We start from the raw sequence: 17,596 nt of genomic DNA on the forward strand, positions 1-17,596 counted from the left end.
TGTGGTTGTTTCCCACCCTTCAAAATCTGAGCTCTCAAATGATGCTGATCTATGTCGCTCTCTGCTGGCCATGCTATGAATCACAGCTTGGGAGAAACAGGCTGCTACAGAGGTGACAGCAGATGGCACTGCAGTCACACCAGGTGGGCCACAGGTGGAAGGATCGCAAAAGGGTAGAGAATAAGATTTATGTGTCACATTCACCTTCTATACTCCTGGTGCTATTGTCACTCTCATATAATGTCCACTCTATCAGTAGAAAAGCTTTTGCCACTGCCACTAATTCCTATCTGTAACTTAAACCCAAAAGCAAGCTGGTTTACGGATCATAATGGAAATTTTTGTCGAAGCAGCAAATGAGACGTCAAAGCAGACCATGGTGTGAAGATGCTGTACAAGCAAGAGTGTTGCTGGGTTGTCACCTGCAATTTTTAAATGTGCTCACACTGACTCTGTACAAAGTGCAAGCGATAATGCCATCTTGAATTAAAGGCAGCAATCAAATCACAGAGCCTGAAGCAAACAATCAGTGAACTAGTGTGGTGCTGAAAATAGACGAAATCTTGAGAAGAAAGTCTTGCTGCAGCAGAGAGTTGGGCTCTTGGGATGCTACTGCATTGCAGAAATACTCTGGGAGTGCTGGCAGCAAACTATACCAATAATAATCATTATTATACTCTCAATATATAAACATATATACTGATATTTATTTAGAAAATACATTTGTATAAACTGTATATTAATTAATTTACATAACATACTTAGGCATCACAATAATAATACATGTATATTATAAATACAATATATAATACAATATAATTACCAGATATTTGGAATCAATTGACCATATATTTTCCATACCCTTTTTATGAGAAAAATCTGAAATTCCTTTGTATTTTTCATGCACATGGGAATATATTTTATTTATATTTTTTTGGACTGAGAAATACTGACTTTCTGGCCAGAACAGGGTATGGGTTTCCCTGTAACTGTCTTTCAGGGCTCAAACCGATTCTTGCTCTCAGTGAGAATGAGCCAGAGTGAGGGGAGGGGGGTTATTTTAGAGGAACGGTTGGCATAGGTTCTAATAAAATCCTGTGAAATGTCTTTACTAAAACAAAACCTTATTCTTTTGTATTTCAACACTTTTAACACTTTTCTAACATGTCCAAAGAAAGTTCTAATGCAGGCATTTTGGAAAACTGCCTCTTCTCTGATTCCGTTTTATTGACTAATTATAGTATTATAGTATAGTATTATAGTATTCGTTTACTTCGTTTACAGCAATTCTGGTTACACATTAACCCTCCACTCAACCCCACCCCACCTCTGGTGCTCCTGCCTCCTGAACAAACAGTAATCAACCGTGTCTTTGGATAAACATCCCTTTCCTACAGCTTCCCATCACAACCATTGTGCTCTCTCCCCAATCCTTCAAACCACCCAAGGAGATCATTGCATTCTCATAGCATCAGTCCAACATTGCGGTAATGTGAGAAACTTTGTAAAAATATACCGTTTCACCTGGGCAGGCGTTTTCTCATGGGACTGCTGTGATCCCATTCGCCCTACTGTGCCAGCAGTCTGCTGGGCACTGTGCCACTGCGTCCACCTCTACACCAGAGCTAAGACAGAGTCCACATGGGAGGGCACAGCCTGCAGATCCCTTTGCCAGGGATTTCCTGTGGTCTGGCAAGCTCATGCCTGTCGGGTCTGATCTGAGCCTCCTAAAAGACAACAAAGCACCTCTTCAATGTGAAGAGCACACCAGGCAGGCAAGCACGCTCATGTTGTTCGTCTCTTCTTAGACACGTTTGAGCACCCCAAACCTCTGGCTTTCACTAGCTATCTGATAATGTAGTTTCTTAATCATTCTTCCACAGGTGTAAAGTTCAGCAAGAACTCATATGCTGCAAGTGCCAAGAATCACTCTCACTGCCTCTCTTGTGCATGCATCCTATTTGATTGTCTTGTTCTGTATATTTATTCTAAGCGTGCGCTGTCATAAATCTCCACATTGCAAATAATAGCACTCTAATCATAGCACTGGAATGAATAGACGTCACATGCTCACTGCATCTCCTCTTCAAAGGGTAAGCCAGTTTGTGGTTAACTAGAAGGCATGAGATTAAAGGGTAGCCTTTTTGTTATGAAAAGCCATTTTTGGCAGGGCCTGAGAAACATAGTTAACATGAAAATAAATAAGTCAGTACAGAGTACAGAATCAACTATCCCTCCAAGGAGTGGTCCAGCTTTCATTGAAAGGACATGTAAGATCATGTGCTATAGCATAATACAGTGTTAAACAGGCAGAACTGTTCAATATTTTATATTCAATGTAAGCAGGCTGTTTCCAACCTGAAAAACGGAAATTATGGCTGTTGGGTCTAGTAACAACTACCGTAAAGTAAGTTATTTGATTTTCCAGTTATCACAATAATATACGAATTAAGCCCGGTGGGCAGCATTCTAGTTAATGGGTCTGTTTCAGCAGGTTATGACATTCCTGCCCCATTCAACAACCCCATGCCGTTTCCTCCACGGTTTCCCAACAACGAAGTCTTCCCTAAGGTTCATCGTAGATAATGAGGTGTCCCCATATTGATATCATTTGTCTCAAGCTCCCTTTCTCATTTTGTTTAGATTCTGTTCTGACACACACGTCATAATTTCCGATGGCAGAATTTCGCTCGCAGTTAGGACTCGAGTCTAAAGACAAGACGGGCGCGCGCTTAATGTGAAGACGCGGCTGTGCGTGCTCGTGCTCGTTACAAGAGCTTTCCCCCTCTGGAAAATGAGATTCAGGGGGTGAAAGTGGAGAGTCAAGGGTGCAATGCGAAGGCGGCGTGCTGCAAACAATAAAATCTGCTATGATGCGTATTTAAGCTTAATTGGTAGAGTACTCACTCATGGGAAAGAAAATTAACCGGATACAGGTCGTTGTCTGAATTTCAATAACCCAAAATCTGGATACCCCCAGCAAATTCAGCGGAGCTGGTAAAGTTAGCTGGCTAGCTAGCAAACCAGTTGGTAAGAGAAAACCCGGGACAAGAGGGGAGGGGGCTAGCGAGCCAGCGTCGTAAACTGCTTGGGACTATGCTGCTTTCTGGATCAAACTTAATATTTGGGATGGATTGAAAGTTTGGCGAAACTAATCTAACACCCACATTGGGTATAACATTTTAAGCAAGGAAACGCGTGTTTATATGCAATGTTTGTGTCGCTGGCGGGGCCGATTCGGCTTTGCTGTGGGACAGTGTCGCGATGTTGGCTCCACTCAGTTCCGAGGACGCGATGGGGCTTATTTTTCCTTTTACTCGAAGCAGCTGTCTCCTTTGCCAAACTCAGTTTACCCGGTATGGAAAACAACAATCGCCCTAGTGTCAGCGTCTACATGAACGAAGCAGAAGTGAAGAAGCTTTTAGGTAAGTATTGGTACATTGGCACCAAGTCGTTTTGATTTATTTGCGGGACAGTTTGGCACAACGTAGTTCACCACTTCAAGAAAAAAAACTGGCACTGTGCGGATTTAACTTCAGGAAACGTGGCTTTACTTGAGAATTACGTTGGGCTTGGAGGTTCACGACGTTTCAGATCAGAATGTGCTTGTCTGGCTCCTTGGTGCATTTGCAACAGTTTGTGCCATTGATGTGGACGGTGTGTAGTTCCAAGTCCTTATAGTTCTTCAGCTCTGCATTTGACAATAACTTGAAGTTATGGGATTTGTTTTCGTATACGATTTGGGTTCACGGTAGTTCAAAGGGTTTGAAACTACACGAGTACTGTCCGAAATCATCTACAAATGGCTGATATACCTTTTTCGTGTTCTATGGCGACGAGCGATGAATTTGTCCTGTAACAATGAGTTTTCTGAAATAGAGTGTTAGCGGTTTTAGAACCAAATGCCAACCGTTGGCACTTTTAAGGACACGGCATGCCCTGTTTCATCGATCGTGTGTACACTTTTCCCCACCCTGCGTGTTGGTGTTCAGCTTTATACATTCGAAACGTACGAGTAATGAGGAAATGGTACTTTCGAGGTTATTACTGTGTGGATATGTCAATGAACACTGATCATTCAAAGCCATAGTCTAGAGCATACAATACATTTAAGATTGAGGTTAATATTAGCCGAATTATTAGCCAAATTATTTCACTTTCATGTTTGCTGTACCAATGTATCGATTACGAAGGCGATACGAATGTGTTATCTTTAACTGGGTGTCTGTTCTGTGAACGCTTGTATGTGTGTAGGGTTCCTGTGTACTTTTCAAGGCCCATGCTGATGTAGATATTTGAGCGAGAGGGAATGCCAATCAGCTGATATGATATTTGGTTTCCCCATATAGGAAACTGCCAAGTGTGAACTACACCTGAGACTCGAGCATGCATACAAAATATTAAACGCGTGTTTGATATGCAAACTTGAATAACAACAGTGATGCATTATAATTAATAACCTAACTTTGCTGCAGTGAATCGAACTTGATTGTGAAGCTAAACTGGAGATGTGGCTGTCTAGATTTGGGTTTTAAATATTACCTAGGTGGGAAATGAAAAGAAAACTGGCCAATGCATGTTAAAACATATTGGAAGACTGTTGCTTTTTCCACAACTAATTTTTCTGAACTTAGAAAATGGACATGATTAATCCACAATTAGTGCACTAGAAATGTTTAAAAGTGAGGGGACACCCTGAAAAGATTAAGTAATCTGTGAACTGGATAAGCCCTGTGTTGCCTGACATGATCGTCACATTATTTGTACTTTTCTAATATTGTTCTTTAAAGTATTATCTCTTTCAGGTCTGTGTTTGGTTGTATATTTTGTAGCAATGTTCTAATCTGCTATCTGAATGGTAATGGCCCCATAAATTACCATGATCTTTTGTGCAACCATGATTTGCTAATCATGGGAAGGTAGCCAACTAAAAATAGTGTATTTAGTATAAAAATAGCAATGGCAGAAATTTAAGTAATGATATTTGCACTTAAATTTACATACATGTAGGCTACATGTTCTTATCCAAAGGGATCTGAAAAACTGTGTACATTAGTCGACTTGGCATGGATAATTTTGAATTGTAACAACATTGGTTAAATGGCTATATTATGTTGACTAATAATAAAACAAAAACAACTAGAATTTGTTGCATACCTAGCTTAGGAGCCTGGCTGGCTGACGTTAGCAAGGTAGCTATGCAGCTATTCAGCTGTGCTATTAAGCATGTGTGGCTAACTAGTCACAGCTGTAAAGTTACCAATAGCTGAACTGTGCAAATTCATGAAGCTTTAAATAGCCTATTTTTAAGCTATATCGCAGCAGGGTGTGTATTAGGCTTACATTATTCATTTCAGGATTTGACAACTTTTAACAAAGTTTTCTGAATTGCATAGGATTAGCTATTCAGCTAAATGTGCCAGCATCTGATGGTGTTGCTGAAGGAAGAAATTTGCAGCGTGGTCATTTGCAAATGCTTGAATGTCAGAAATATGTTATTGAAACTTTTATTGATTACATGGTCAAAGTTAATGGATTCCTGCATGTTGTAATATTTCCAGTTTTATTCAGATTAAGTTACGTTTAAGAGGGGTTTTGTGCAAAGTTTACTGTACCTTTTCATCTCAGATGTCTGAGATGGAAATTCAGTCATGTATTATGAAGGAGACTCATTTCAATGCTTGAGGGCCTGCTTGTGCTAGAAATGAAATAATTGGTGTTCATAACCGCCAATTTTGCGCAAATCCATATTAGCTCAATTGATCAGCTGGTCCAATGTATCTTTCACATAGCCTATATAATTTGTGTATGCAGATAAATGGTTAATGACACAAAAGTTATTAGCTTATCTTCATCTTCGTTTTTATATACGATTACTATGTATACTTGGGAACAATTACACCATAAGTGGAACAGGATGTACCTATCTCTATGCACATTAAATTACACTCAGTGAATCTAATAACAGCTGGCAGACATATTTGGGGTAAAATTGGGATGTCTTTTAAAATGTCTGAGAATGAAATGTTAGAATAAAATCTAATTTCAGCATGCATCATTTTTTAATTTTAACATGGCTTCAAGTAATTTGATGCTGTAATGGGAAGCATATGCAGGAAAGAGATGGACCATTTTGAGCTGGGAGGAAAGTATCTTGCCAGTAGATCTGATGTAAGCAAGCAGCCTGGTTTGAAGAACTAAGGTTAGTATTTGGCCAAAAACATAATGCCAGATCTTGTCTACAGTGAAGTCACTTATTTTGTTGGTTAGGTTTGAGCTGTACTCAGGTAAGTTAAGTTGGATATAGGCCTGTTGTATCGAATTGGTTGTGGCACATCACAGACTGATCCCTAGATTAATGTGCCCCTTAAAACTAATGGAATTTATTTAGGCTTTAGTCTTTTGTAATGTCAGTAGTGTTGGACATCATGTTCAGCCAAGTTTTGAGTCATTCATTTGGTCATGTCTCAAATGTAGCCTAGTTTTAGAACAGGCTACAATTAGTCATTATTGGGAAAAGTGTGTTTAGGCTATAGGTTGTTTGCACTGCACCTTCTGTAATGGAGGGTTTAAGTGGTAATGTTTTATAGCTATTGGGAGTGAGACTATTCTGACTTGATGTGAATCATGGGACATACCCTGAATGGTCAGTTATGTATGTGGTCAATTCTGTACACATTTTCAGGTATTCTGTATACAAGTTTTGCATGTTTAATTATAACAAAAATCTATTTGTTTACTTGAGCAGAGTTGACATACAGTGCTAGAGAGTGTGTCGCAGTGTAGCTGGCCTGTGTTAGCTGAGGGTGGAAGTGTGCACAACTTCTTATCTCAATGTCCACTTCAAGATGTCTCCAGTGTGTACATCCAGGGCTTTTTATTGACTGGTAATAGTGTGTTAAGTCCATATCCTTTTCCCTGTTGGTCCACACTCAGTAAATATCTGTAGTGTCTAGGCCAGTCAGAATAAACAACCTTTCATTCTGCAAACAACCCTATTCAGTGCTGGTGTCTTGTGCATTGAGTTATACCAAATGCTTCCCTGACTAGCAGTCGATTTCGCTTTAAGTTTCAGGTTTTTTGCTGGCGTTCCCAAAAGCAGTGCGCCAATGTACAGTGAACAGCTCTCAGTGAGTTCACGCACATGGGTCTGGAGCCAACACTCTGGTTTCAGTTCCCCCCCACCCAGGACTGTCCTATTCTCTTGGACATTGATTTCCTATGATGCCATTTCCTGAATTTGCCACCATCCCTGAAGGCACAGCGACGTATAGGCTATCCGAAATAGGCGCTCTGTTGCGCTCCGCCTGTGGGAGGTAGCCGCGAGGTGGTTTGACCATTGAGAAGATGTCCGAGGAATACAGAGGAATCAGATTTGTGTCGAAAATTATCAAAGAAAACAACATACGTTTAACACAGTTTTGTGTCAAAATTATCGAGCGAATTATCAAGCATTTCTGATTGAGAGCAAAGAAATAAATATTGCAAAGAAAAATTTTGATTTCAAGAGTAGAACTTTAGACTTTTGAGTTTGGAAAAAAAAAGAAAAAATATTGCAAGTACATTTTTTTTCTATGCCTGTATGCACAATGTTGTTTTTGATACTTGATACAATGTTTTGTTTATACTTGTGGCACTAATCAGATTCTATAGCAGAGCAGCGGTAAGCAGCATAGCCGTGAAATCTTCCCAGTGGGAAATTACCTCCATGCTACCTCCATGCTCCCACAGACAGAAATTGACAGAGCGCCTACGTTTACCCTGTATTGAATTTATTAGTGTGCTTTCTGGGTTGTGAGGTCTTGCAGCCAAGGCTTTTTATATGCTTTGGTATACCTATCAAATTGCACATTTATGAGGTCTGAGTTTGCTATGGTGGACATCGTGGTGCCAGATCATGGTTGTACAGAGGTGTGCTTGAAAGTCATTAGGGAAACCTGTAAATACAGCTGACTGTTTTGCATTTTTCAGAGAGAAGGGAGGGGAAGCTGTCTGTCATGCTGGGTGCTGGAGACGGACGGCCATAGAGGCTGATGATCTCTATAAAAGCCCTGGGGAGATTGCTTCAGAGATTCACTTGAATAGTTGGATATCACTAGAAGAGGGTTTTACTGGTGGCAATACCAGTTCTATATTTAGATAAAAGTTCTTACTTTTTTCAGTAACTTTACAAAACAAAGGACAAACTTCATCCCTTTTATGGCAAAGGGTAATCAGCGATTCTAGTATTACTTATATAAACGCTTTCTCCCCTTTTTCTCCTCAATTTGTCGATTCAGAGTGTGGACAAGCATGTGCTTCTTATCGCACTGCAGTTTGCAAGTCAGGCTTGCGTGGACATGAGTTGGAGGAAAGCGCTGTGTGTGTGTGTGTGTGAGAGAGAGCGATAGAGAGAGTGTGTTTGTGTGTGTGTGTGTGTGTGTGTGTGTACGTGTGTGCTGTGAGTCCCCCATTGAGGAGAGGGGATGACAGAACGCTACCATTCTGGCCTGCTGAAACCCTCTCATCCCTGGGTGTGCATTGTGCATTGTAGCACTAGCAAGGTCCATATTCAAAACCTGACCATGGGTGCACTGATGACAGCATAAAATGGCATAAAATTAAGATGAATTGCCCGTTTTGAATGAAACTATTCAATTAAATTTAATTTGAATATTGTGTATAGTAATTGCTGATTTTTTTTGTTCACTCTCCAGTTTTTGAATGTTGTTGAATATTTCACACAGTTCAGCATTCATGTTCCTAATAAAAATAATGCAATGTAGGCTATTTTGATCCTTATTTTTCTGCAGTTGCAGTAGGCTGGCCCTCAAGTGGCTATATTTCAGCTTTTCAGCTTACTTGCTGTGTAATTTGTATCTTGAAGACCAAATACCGTTATGCTTTCAATAATATTAAAAATATTGTATCCAGAAACACCAATTATAAAAATGTGCAACATGATGAAACTACTATCATTAACCAAAATGATAAATAATTTTAATGTCTTTGTTTTTTATGTGTGATAAATATTGGATGCCAGATCTTGTGTGGTGGAAGGATGATGCCCACCGTGCTTTTATGAAAAATTTCTGGTGGCAAACCTGGGGCTGAAACTCTTTGAGGACCCTCTGTGCTCTTGGAGTCAAATGCTTCAATATCTTTTTTCTGACAGAATCGTCTGCTTCACGTATGATGACTTTCTGAAAGATGAACTGGAAGTTTTAAATGCTAGCCTGCACGTAGCTTTTAGAGTCAGTAAATAGTAAAAAAATAAAGTTTTTTGTTTTCTTTCAGCTGGCTATTTCTCGCATCATATTAGAAGATGGCCTACATTTTTATGGAAATATAAAACCCATTGTTTATTTGGTCTTTCCATCCAGCAGGTAAGGATTTATGGGTGGCTAACCATCCGCCATGAAGGTGCACTGGATGTTGATTTCCTAAGCCGCTTGGCTACATATGAAAAAAATTATGCTCCTATATAACGTATACAAGGCACGGGAAGTGAGGTTTGCACACGACGGGAAAAAGCTGGAGTGGAATTTATGGCATGTGCCGTTTACTTTACGGGTAACAAATTGCAGTGGATTTTCCCAGTGAAAGCCTATAGCTCGTTCCCTTAGAATCCATTCAGTCAAAGGGTCCCCATTAAGTCTGACCCAGTATGAAACTGCCTTTTTATGTACCTTACTACAAAAGCGGGCCTTAGGCAATGGCTAAGTTTCACTTTGGAGGTTTATGGCTGGCGTCTGCCTCAGATCAATGTTGATTGATTACAGATTGACAAACTGATTCATAGCCAAATTATTGTAATTTAACGGTGGGTTTACTAGAGTGCTCTGAAGTTTATTTTTGTCCTCTTCTGTGATCCAGTTATGTCCCTTCTGCTATTTCAGTAGACTTTACATTGAATCATTTGCTAATGGTCAGGGATATTTGCGACATGTTTTTCGTCCCAGCAGTACCTCCTGTAAATTTTAAATCTGTGAAAAAAGAACTACCTGGCAACCTACCTGAAAACCTGGATGAAAGGAGAAGAACATTCTTACAGCCAAGACTTCAGCTCTGACACTGCTTTTCACCCCTTGAAACCACTCCTGGAATCTCTGCGTGCCAGGCAGCGACTGGTGTTTGCTTTTTCACAAAACCCTAAAGCCCTCCCGCGACACGGTAATGTTAATTTGGGTTTCAGCACATTGTGAAAAGTAGCAGTTTAATTCCCTCGGCTCCAGGATACCGTGTGCTAAACTGCAGTTTCGTGCAAAAGCCACTTTATCGGCAATATCTGTCTAATGTCCAGGTAGTTTTTGAGAGTAACCAAGAAATGAATTAAAAGCATTTGGTGCTGCTGCATTTGTCTTTCCGATAATACTGAATCCCTCAATTACTATCTCACAGTAACTTCAGAGTCCCTGGAGAAGGTTCAAATTCCTGTTCTATTGTGTTCTGGGTTGTTAAACCCCATGAGACCAAGTGACTTGTGTTCTCGAGTCAGGTTGTCTGCGGATATGGTTTGGAGATGTCTAGGTGTTCTGACTCGTCTGTCTTTATTCTGACGTAACGTAGTTAGGCACGTACAGCCAGGCTTCAGGTGGAAAGCAGATCCAGTAGTTTAACGCGTTTCCTCCCTCTCGAGCCCGACTCAAGCCAGTGGGACTTCCGCCAGGTCATTAAACGCCAAAACACGGAGCTCAGCTGTCGGGATGCTGCCAGAACCTCGAGGGAATGCGGACGGCTGCCGTTCAACTGCAGGAAAAATAAACTGCTTCCCACTATGTACTGTGACAGGCCGTGGGAGGGTTCCTGCTGAGCGTGGTTTCTGGGGGTAAACGCAGCGTACGTACAGCCCCAGGTGCTCAGGTTGGGTTACGGCCCTAGGAGAGCCAGGTTTTGTTTCACCTTTCATTTGCTGACGACGCTGAATTTCCCTGAAGACAGACGCAGAGCTGTTAATCTTGAGTTGGACGGCTTTGTGAGGACTCCTCCGTCTGGCATCCTGCAGATTTCAGGTGTCTACCTGCCCTGTGGAAGATTTGCTCGTAGGTGGATTAATCAGGGTTTAGAACTTCAGAGCTCTGTCTCCATTCAGTGTTATGGACATACATACTTGTATATTAGGGCAAATATGCAGTGGATATGAAATACCCTTTCTGCTGACATTCTCAGATGTCACATTAGGCACTACGTTTGTTACCTACACTTCACTAGTCAGTGCTGATGTTTTGAAATATCTTGTGTATCTCAATGTAAGTCCATATTTAAACATAATGGGCCACAGAGAAGCTATTCTCCCTCTAAGCTCAGAGTTTAGGAAGCACCGATTTGGACTTGTGGCCGTTCGTTGGACCCCACGGGAGCGGGTTTCACCGGCGGCGTGCGAGAAGTGAACCGACATCGCCCCGGCGGCCTCCCCCCCGATTCAGCGGGCTGGAATTGGCACGAGTCCTTAAACGTTACACCAGCGATGGACGCGCACCGCGGGCTGATGCCTCTGGGGGGGGGAGCCGGCGCACTCGACCTGGCGTGCTCGCAGGAAAGCCCCAGCTCCGCCGGCTCCCCTCGGCCTCTCTCAGCCGCTTCCTCTGGCGTCTCCCGAGACGATAATTCCTCTCCCAGATCTTAATCTTTCATGGTATCTGCAGCGGGCTTTGGAAAGCCTCGAGTCCTTCGGCAGCGAAGGTCTAATCCTTCTGGGGTAGTCACTTTTTTTTGTTCGAAAGTCAAAGCCATTTTTTGTGTTGAGGGTGTATCTGATTTTGGTCACCCCCCCCTCTGTCTTTTCTTAAACAGAGCACAACCGTTCCTTACAGAAAGTGGAACGTGAGGTTTGTGCGTCTACTTGTCTGTCGGCTGGTTCTGATTACCGGGTTTGAAGTCAGTTTGGTACAAAGCAAACAAACAATGGAGGCTGTTTTTTGGCTGCGATGAAGCCGACAGAAACGAAAAGCCTCTCCGGCTTACTGTCTGTGTGCGAGAAGAAGAAGAAAGCAGATTTTTTCCCCATGCATGCTCATTTGGTAACTGAATACGATTTAAAGGAAAAATTTAAATCATTGCACATCTGTTTTGCATTAAATATTGCCCTGTTAAGTTTTAGTGGAATATGCATACAGTGGACTGACTGGACTGGGTAGTGGGCCTCTAACTGGTGAGGGAATAACAGAGTGATGCTACTCTCAGTGACTGCAAGGTGCCCTCTGTGCACTTGCAGCTTAACCAGGACCGAGTCACTGAGCTCTTGGAAGCAAGTTGCCAGTTTTCATGCCGTACCCCCTCAGAGACCGTGTCCAGCCTTGTGGACTTTGTAAAGAGTGATGCAGTGTGGAAAATGCAGGGGTCGGGCAGGGGTTCCCTCCCCTCTGGCCCCCTCTGGGCTCCTCGTTACCGTCAGAGCTGACGGTTATACGCGAGCTTCTGGAGATCAGGTAACGTGGCTCTGGCTCTGACTCACGCATGAGGGGGATTTTACAGCGAGGCCCACCAGACTCTGTCACGAAATACATGTGTGATGCACAGTGTTACAGGAAACCGTGGTAGGTTAAACTGGTTGTAGCACATGTTTGAAAAGTAGCTAATATGCAGACTAGAACATTGGTTAGAACACAAGCTAGAACATGGATTTGAACATGGGTAGGACATGAATGCAGTCTTGTCATCCCCCTCCCAAGACAGAAGTAAAGCTTAAGGTTCAATCTGATCTCACCACACAGTCAGTCAGTAAAGATTTGGCCCGAGTTCCTGTGTCATAAACGCAGTTGTATGTGTATGAGGCTGATTTTCTCTCCTAGTCCCTGGAATGCTCCCTCCACACTGCAGGATTTGTATTTGTTGGTTTGACTTGCTGGGAAGCTGGAGGCTTCCAACATCCAGCCAGGAAACTGCCTTAGCAAAACAGAAGACAAGGGAACACGATGTTTTACTGGGGGAAAAGAAAACCTCTAACTGTCATCCTGTTTGTGATAGTGCTGACAGTCAGACATGAAGCTGAGGATGCAGATGAAATAGTGTCAGATGGCTGTACGGCTGGGTAAGGCAATTAGCTGCTGAAAGACAAGCTATTTGTTTAAAGGGGAATCCCACACAGAGGCGGTGAGATGAAACCTCTGGAGGGGCCTGTGACTTTGTAATCTCTCCCTGGTCCTCCTTACCAATGTCTTTTGCTGGGCCTGGACAAGCTGTTTTGGTCATGGTGTGTGATGGAGCAGTGTTTTCCAAAGGTTGAGAATGTGGCGGTCGACTGTTTTTGTGTGTGTGTTCTGAGGATTGTTTGTACTGTTTATTAAGTTGTACACATTTTGTGTTAGGGCACTTTTTTATTTATTTGTTTTACTTTAGTCGTGTCTCCAGATAAAAATTTAATCTGTACTGCACTTTTCACGTGAAGTTGTACCGGCTACAGAGTAAACGGAATGAAAAGGCAAGCCATAGACGAAAACAAATTTTGCAGTAATGGTCTGAGTTACAGACAAACATTTATGCTGTCCGAATGATTTGGTGGATAATATGATCACATACAAATTCTAAACATAGCCTAAGTTAGAATCTTCAAATTATTTTTGTGTTTACCTACTGACGTCTAGCTGCCAAGTTCTACATGCACCAGCTGCGTGAGGGAGGGAAGAGGGGCAGCTTGTGCTGCGAAATGACAGTGGGCTGTTGGTCACTTTGACATTTGAAAGAAAAACATTATGAATACAAAAGTATAGTGTGTTGCTTATCGAAATAATGCCAAAAAATCTTTTTGGACGGGGGCAAATTTATTTGGGCAGGCTGTTCAAATAAAGTCATTGTATGGTAAACACCGATGGAGCTGGAGGTGAAGGGTGGGGATGGTGGCATTATTCCTCCCGCTTTCAGTAGTTCGTTGAGTCCTGTCATGGTGCCCCTACCCGCCGTCCCCCCACTGAGACGCTTCCTATAACACTGCCAATGCCTCCGGCTCCGCCCCCGGTAGATTGGAGTTGACTGCCAGCCAGTGTCTTTGCGCTCAGCTTGGAAGGCTGACTGCATGCTCATAAAGAGATGGCGGTTTTGGCTGGGCCTCGCGTGCTCGCTTGTTCCTCCTGCTCCCGTGCCTGCACCAGCTGTGTGAAGACAGGCGCCCCTTCTTTGGGCACAGCAGCGGTTTGGGAATGCCAGTGATGGCGGTGGCATCCCTGTGTAGGGAATAAACTAGGGGATCTGGGGGATGACTCACTGCTGACTTGTGCTCTTTAATCTGGAATCTTGTGCTTGTGTTCTATCATGTGCTCTAGCTTGTCTTCTGTCCTGTGCTTTTGACTTTGCTCTCGATCAGCCTGGGCATCACTGGGTGTTGTTCTCTCTGTGTAGTATGGTCCTGGATGCGTAGCTACCTCTACTGTACATACACAGTGGAATAGAAGCAGCAGAAAAAAGCTAGGCTGGAAATGAAATGAAGAAAGAATGCCCGGCCCAGTGTTAGTCTGGTCCCCCACCCCCGAACTCCCTTGGGGCCTACCCGGAGGGCCTCTGTTTGTCTTGGAGAGCCTTCGCTGGCCTGACAAATCACTTCTCCTCTCAGCCGGCTCCGTCCAGACAGAAACGATATCTCGGGGATGTTTCCTAAAGGCAAACAGGATTTCTGCAACCCCCTTGTCTCCTGTTTACAGCAAGGGGCTCAAGACATTTATCATCTCTGGTGGCGTCACTTGTTTAGACTTCACGGAGCTCCAAGCTTTGGTTGGCATGCAGGTATTTATGCATAAACTCAGTTTGAACGAGCACGTTCCATTTCGTGGAAGCGTTTCCCACCTTGAATGCGGGCTGAGGGTCCAAGGGTTGTTCTTAAATGGGCTAAATCTGTCACGTATGTAGTGGAAAAATAGAAAATGTGTGCCTGAGAAACACCTTCTATACCAGCTTTCACTCCTCTGCCCCACACCCCACTCTGTTAACATCCGCTGTCACCACCATCACTGGTCTCCTTCCTCTCAGACATCACGCAACCCAAACCAAAACAAAAATGGCAGTTCTGGAACAAGCTTGGGATCCTTGCATCTATATAGAAGGTAGCTGTACTTCACTTATTCACCACTGGCTCTGACCCTGCAGTATGTGGCACACATACACACACACATATATATATATTTATATATATTCATGTTGTGGTTGTCTATATGTTTTATTGCATGCCGCACTTGATACATTCCCTGGCTCAGCAATACATCAATACTAATTTGAGTGGCTGTGGCTGCGGCTGCAGGGACAAGAAGTGAGTCATAGTCATCTTGCACTCACTCTCGGTGAATTCCATCAAGCACTAATGCACATACACAGCAGATACATGGATCTCGATGGATTTACAGTAGAATTATACAAACATTTCTGGTCTCACTCCATGATTCTGTAACGTGGTCAGTGAAATTGGTTCAGTTGTTAGATTCACACACGATTTGAGAACCACCTGGAATTTTGGCGAAAGAATAAAAGATTTCTCTGCTCTTTTTTTTCCTCTTAGGGCCATATCAGCAAAGTTGAAAGTGATCCATTAATGCAAGGGACTGCGTTTTTATGTTGAAAAAGAGCCAAAATGCGGGGAAAAAATACATTGCATTGTCTAAACGCTGATATTCTGAGGTCTTTCTTAAAGATTACAATGGCAGTGGCCCACAACAAAGTAATGAATAGTGTGACCACAACAAAATAATAATTTTTGTTTCTATAAGCCAATCATCTTTCGGTGTCTAACTGTTTATTGATCATAATATTTACATGCCTTGTTGGTAGCATTACGAGACTCAAAGAGAAAGTCAAAAACAAGGTGTCACAATCTAGATAGCCTGCTCCACATGATTAAATTAAAACAGAAACCTAGGTTTTCAAAAAATAAAAAAAATCTGAGCCTGAGTGCCAAAATTTGTTTTGATCAGAACACCAAAACATTATTTGTATCTTATTTTATCCTGCTAATTCCACTATTTCACCTGTCATAAGTGTCATTATAAAATTATGAACGGCACATGCATTTATTGTTTTATTGCGAGTTTGCATATTATGGCAAAAAGTTATTTTTTATCATAAAACAACTGAATTGATGTAGGCTAAAACACAGATTTTGAAATGTCCCGCATTCCCAGACGCAGCATTCCATTGCCTAGCGTGACCACTGGTTGAAAACATTAAACTGATTAGATGTCATTTTGAAAATATTGGTAGACACGCTTGCGTGCAAAAGAAAACAAGACTTACCTGTTTGAACGCAGCAACCTCTGATCGTGGACTCCTTGCATATACTGTGGCTGCTGTAGCTTTGCGTACTTCAGTAGTGTATTTCCTGGTGCATTGTGCTGATTACAATACAGCGCCACATCGGAGTAATACCGCCATTGCAGTCACAAATGATAGAAATACACTGTGTGCAGTGCTATTTATAGTGTTTGTCATCGTCAACACCGGTTAGAATTTTGTGGAGGGGGCACAAAAATCGATTGAGGCGCCCCCTTCAGAATTCTCTATGCAGGAAATACCCTGAATTTATTCAGCACAAAGATCAAACAACCTAAATGATTATGCTATTTTGTGATGATTAACCTTCGTGGTTTGGAAATTACTTCTCTTTAGCAGTGTGTATTCTTAAGTGGTTTGCAGCAATGACTAACACAAGCTAAACAGAACCAAGCCAGGGCAACAAGGAGTTGGCCTTGTGCCTCAGATGTTTCGGAACAGCATTCCAGGATACCATATCACAATTTGTATGTTGCCATGGTGACCATAGGCAGTAGCACTCCGTGCCCGCCGGACAAGGGCCGTTCTTGCATTCAGCAAACGAGAGAAAGAGAGAGCGAGGGGAGAAAGCATCCCGTGGGCTTGTCCACTTTCCATCCAGCCCCCCCTCCCCCACGGTTCACCGCAGCAAAGCCTGAGGGGTCGGGGGATGGGCGAGTTTCCCTCCCCTTAAAGGCACTTTCAGAAGAGTCCGTCCATGAGGGAGCTGGCAGAAGGAGCAGCAAGCACGCGTGGTTGTAATTAATGGAGGGGCTGCCTTCCTGCGAAAGCCAGACTGCATCCATTAACCCGAGGCTGGCGAAGAACGCTGCAGCAACCTGCGCCCCCCTCTTCAAAGGCCGAGGCTTCAGATGGAGTAAGCGATACCTCAAACGCAGCGGGAAAAGTAGATGCCCAGGAAACTCCTGTTCATTAGCGAATCCAGAGCGCGCTCAGCAGTGATTGCGGACGAAAGTAGCCCTCTTATTTCGAGGCCGTTTTTTTCGGACGTCTGGTTGCAATGAAGGACCCTGCTTGCAAGGACACGAGAAGACACATTTCTTACTTTATTCATGCACAGCATAAGGTTCCTTAAAAAAAAAAATGGTGGAGAGCCATTTTGTTCTCCGCTGAAGTTCCCTCCATCACTACCTCTGTCAGTCCCACTTTAGGGGAGTGTATGTCCATGTGCATATGGCTTTGTTTGGCACGTCCTGGAGGAGAACGGGGCTCATTGCAGTTCCTTTCTCGGGAAGCGGCCTGTTTGAGCCCCATGTTAACCGGTGGGCTCTCTCTTCACAAAGAACGACTGAAACAGCCCTCCTGGCTGAGCCCTATTTTACAGACCCTGTGTGATAGGAAGAAAGGGCTGCAGCGCATTTCCTCTCAG

The 17,596-nt window shown here is 42.9% G+C and overlaps 1 protein-coding gene across 2 annotated transcripts in view; it reads left to right on the top strand.

Annotated features, from left to right (window-relative positions):
- The first annotated feature begins 2,760 nt into the window (after positions 1-2,760).
- The window catches only part of LOC135256773 (tyrosine-protein kinase RYK-like), a 55,968-nt gene continuing 41,132 nt past the window's right edge, over positions 2,761-17,596 (top strand). The window contains exon 1 of one of the 2 annotated variants that reach the window (XM_064338911.1): positions 2,761-3,425. In XM_064338911.1, coding sequence (XP_064194981.1) covers positions 3,212-3,425 — 214 coding nt within the window. In that variant the 5' untranslated portion in view covers positions 2,761-3,211. The remainder of the gene's footprint in view (positions 3,426-17,596) is intronic. The other variant, XM_064338910.1, reaches the window with a different exon arrangement.

Source organism: Anguilla rostrata, chromosome 6 (assembly GCF_018555375.3).
Source record: "Anguilla rostrata isolate EN2019 chromosome 6, ASM1855537v3, whole genome shotgun sequence".
Taxonomy (NCBI): Eukaryota; Metazoa; Chordata; class Actinopteri; order Anguilliformes; family Anguillidae; genus Anguilla; species Anguilla rostrata.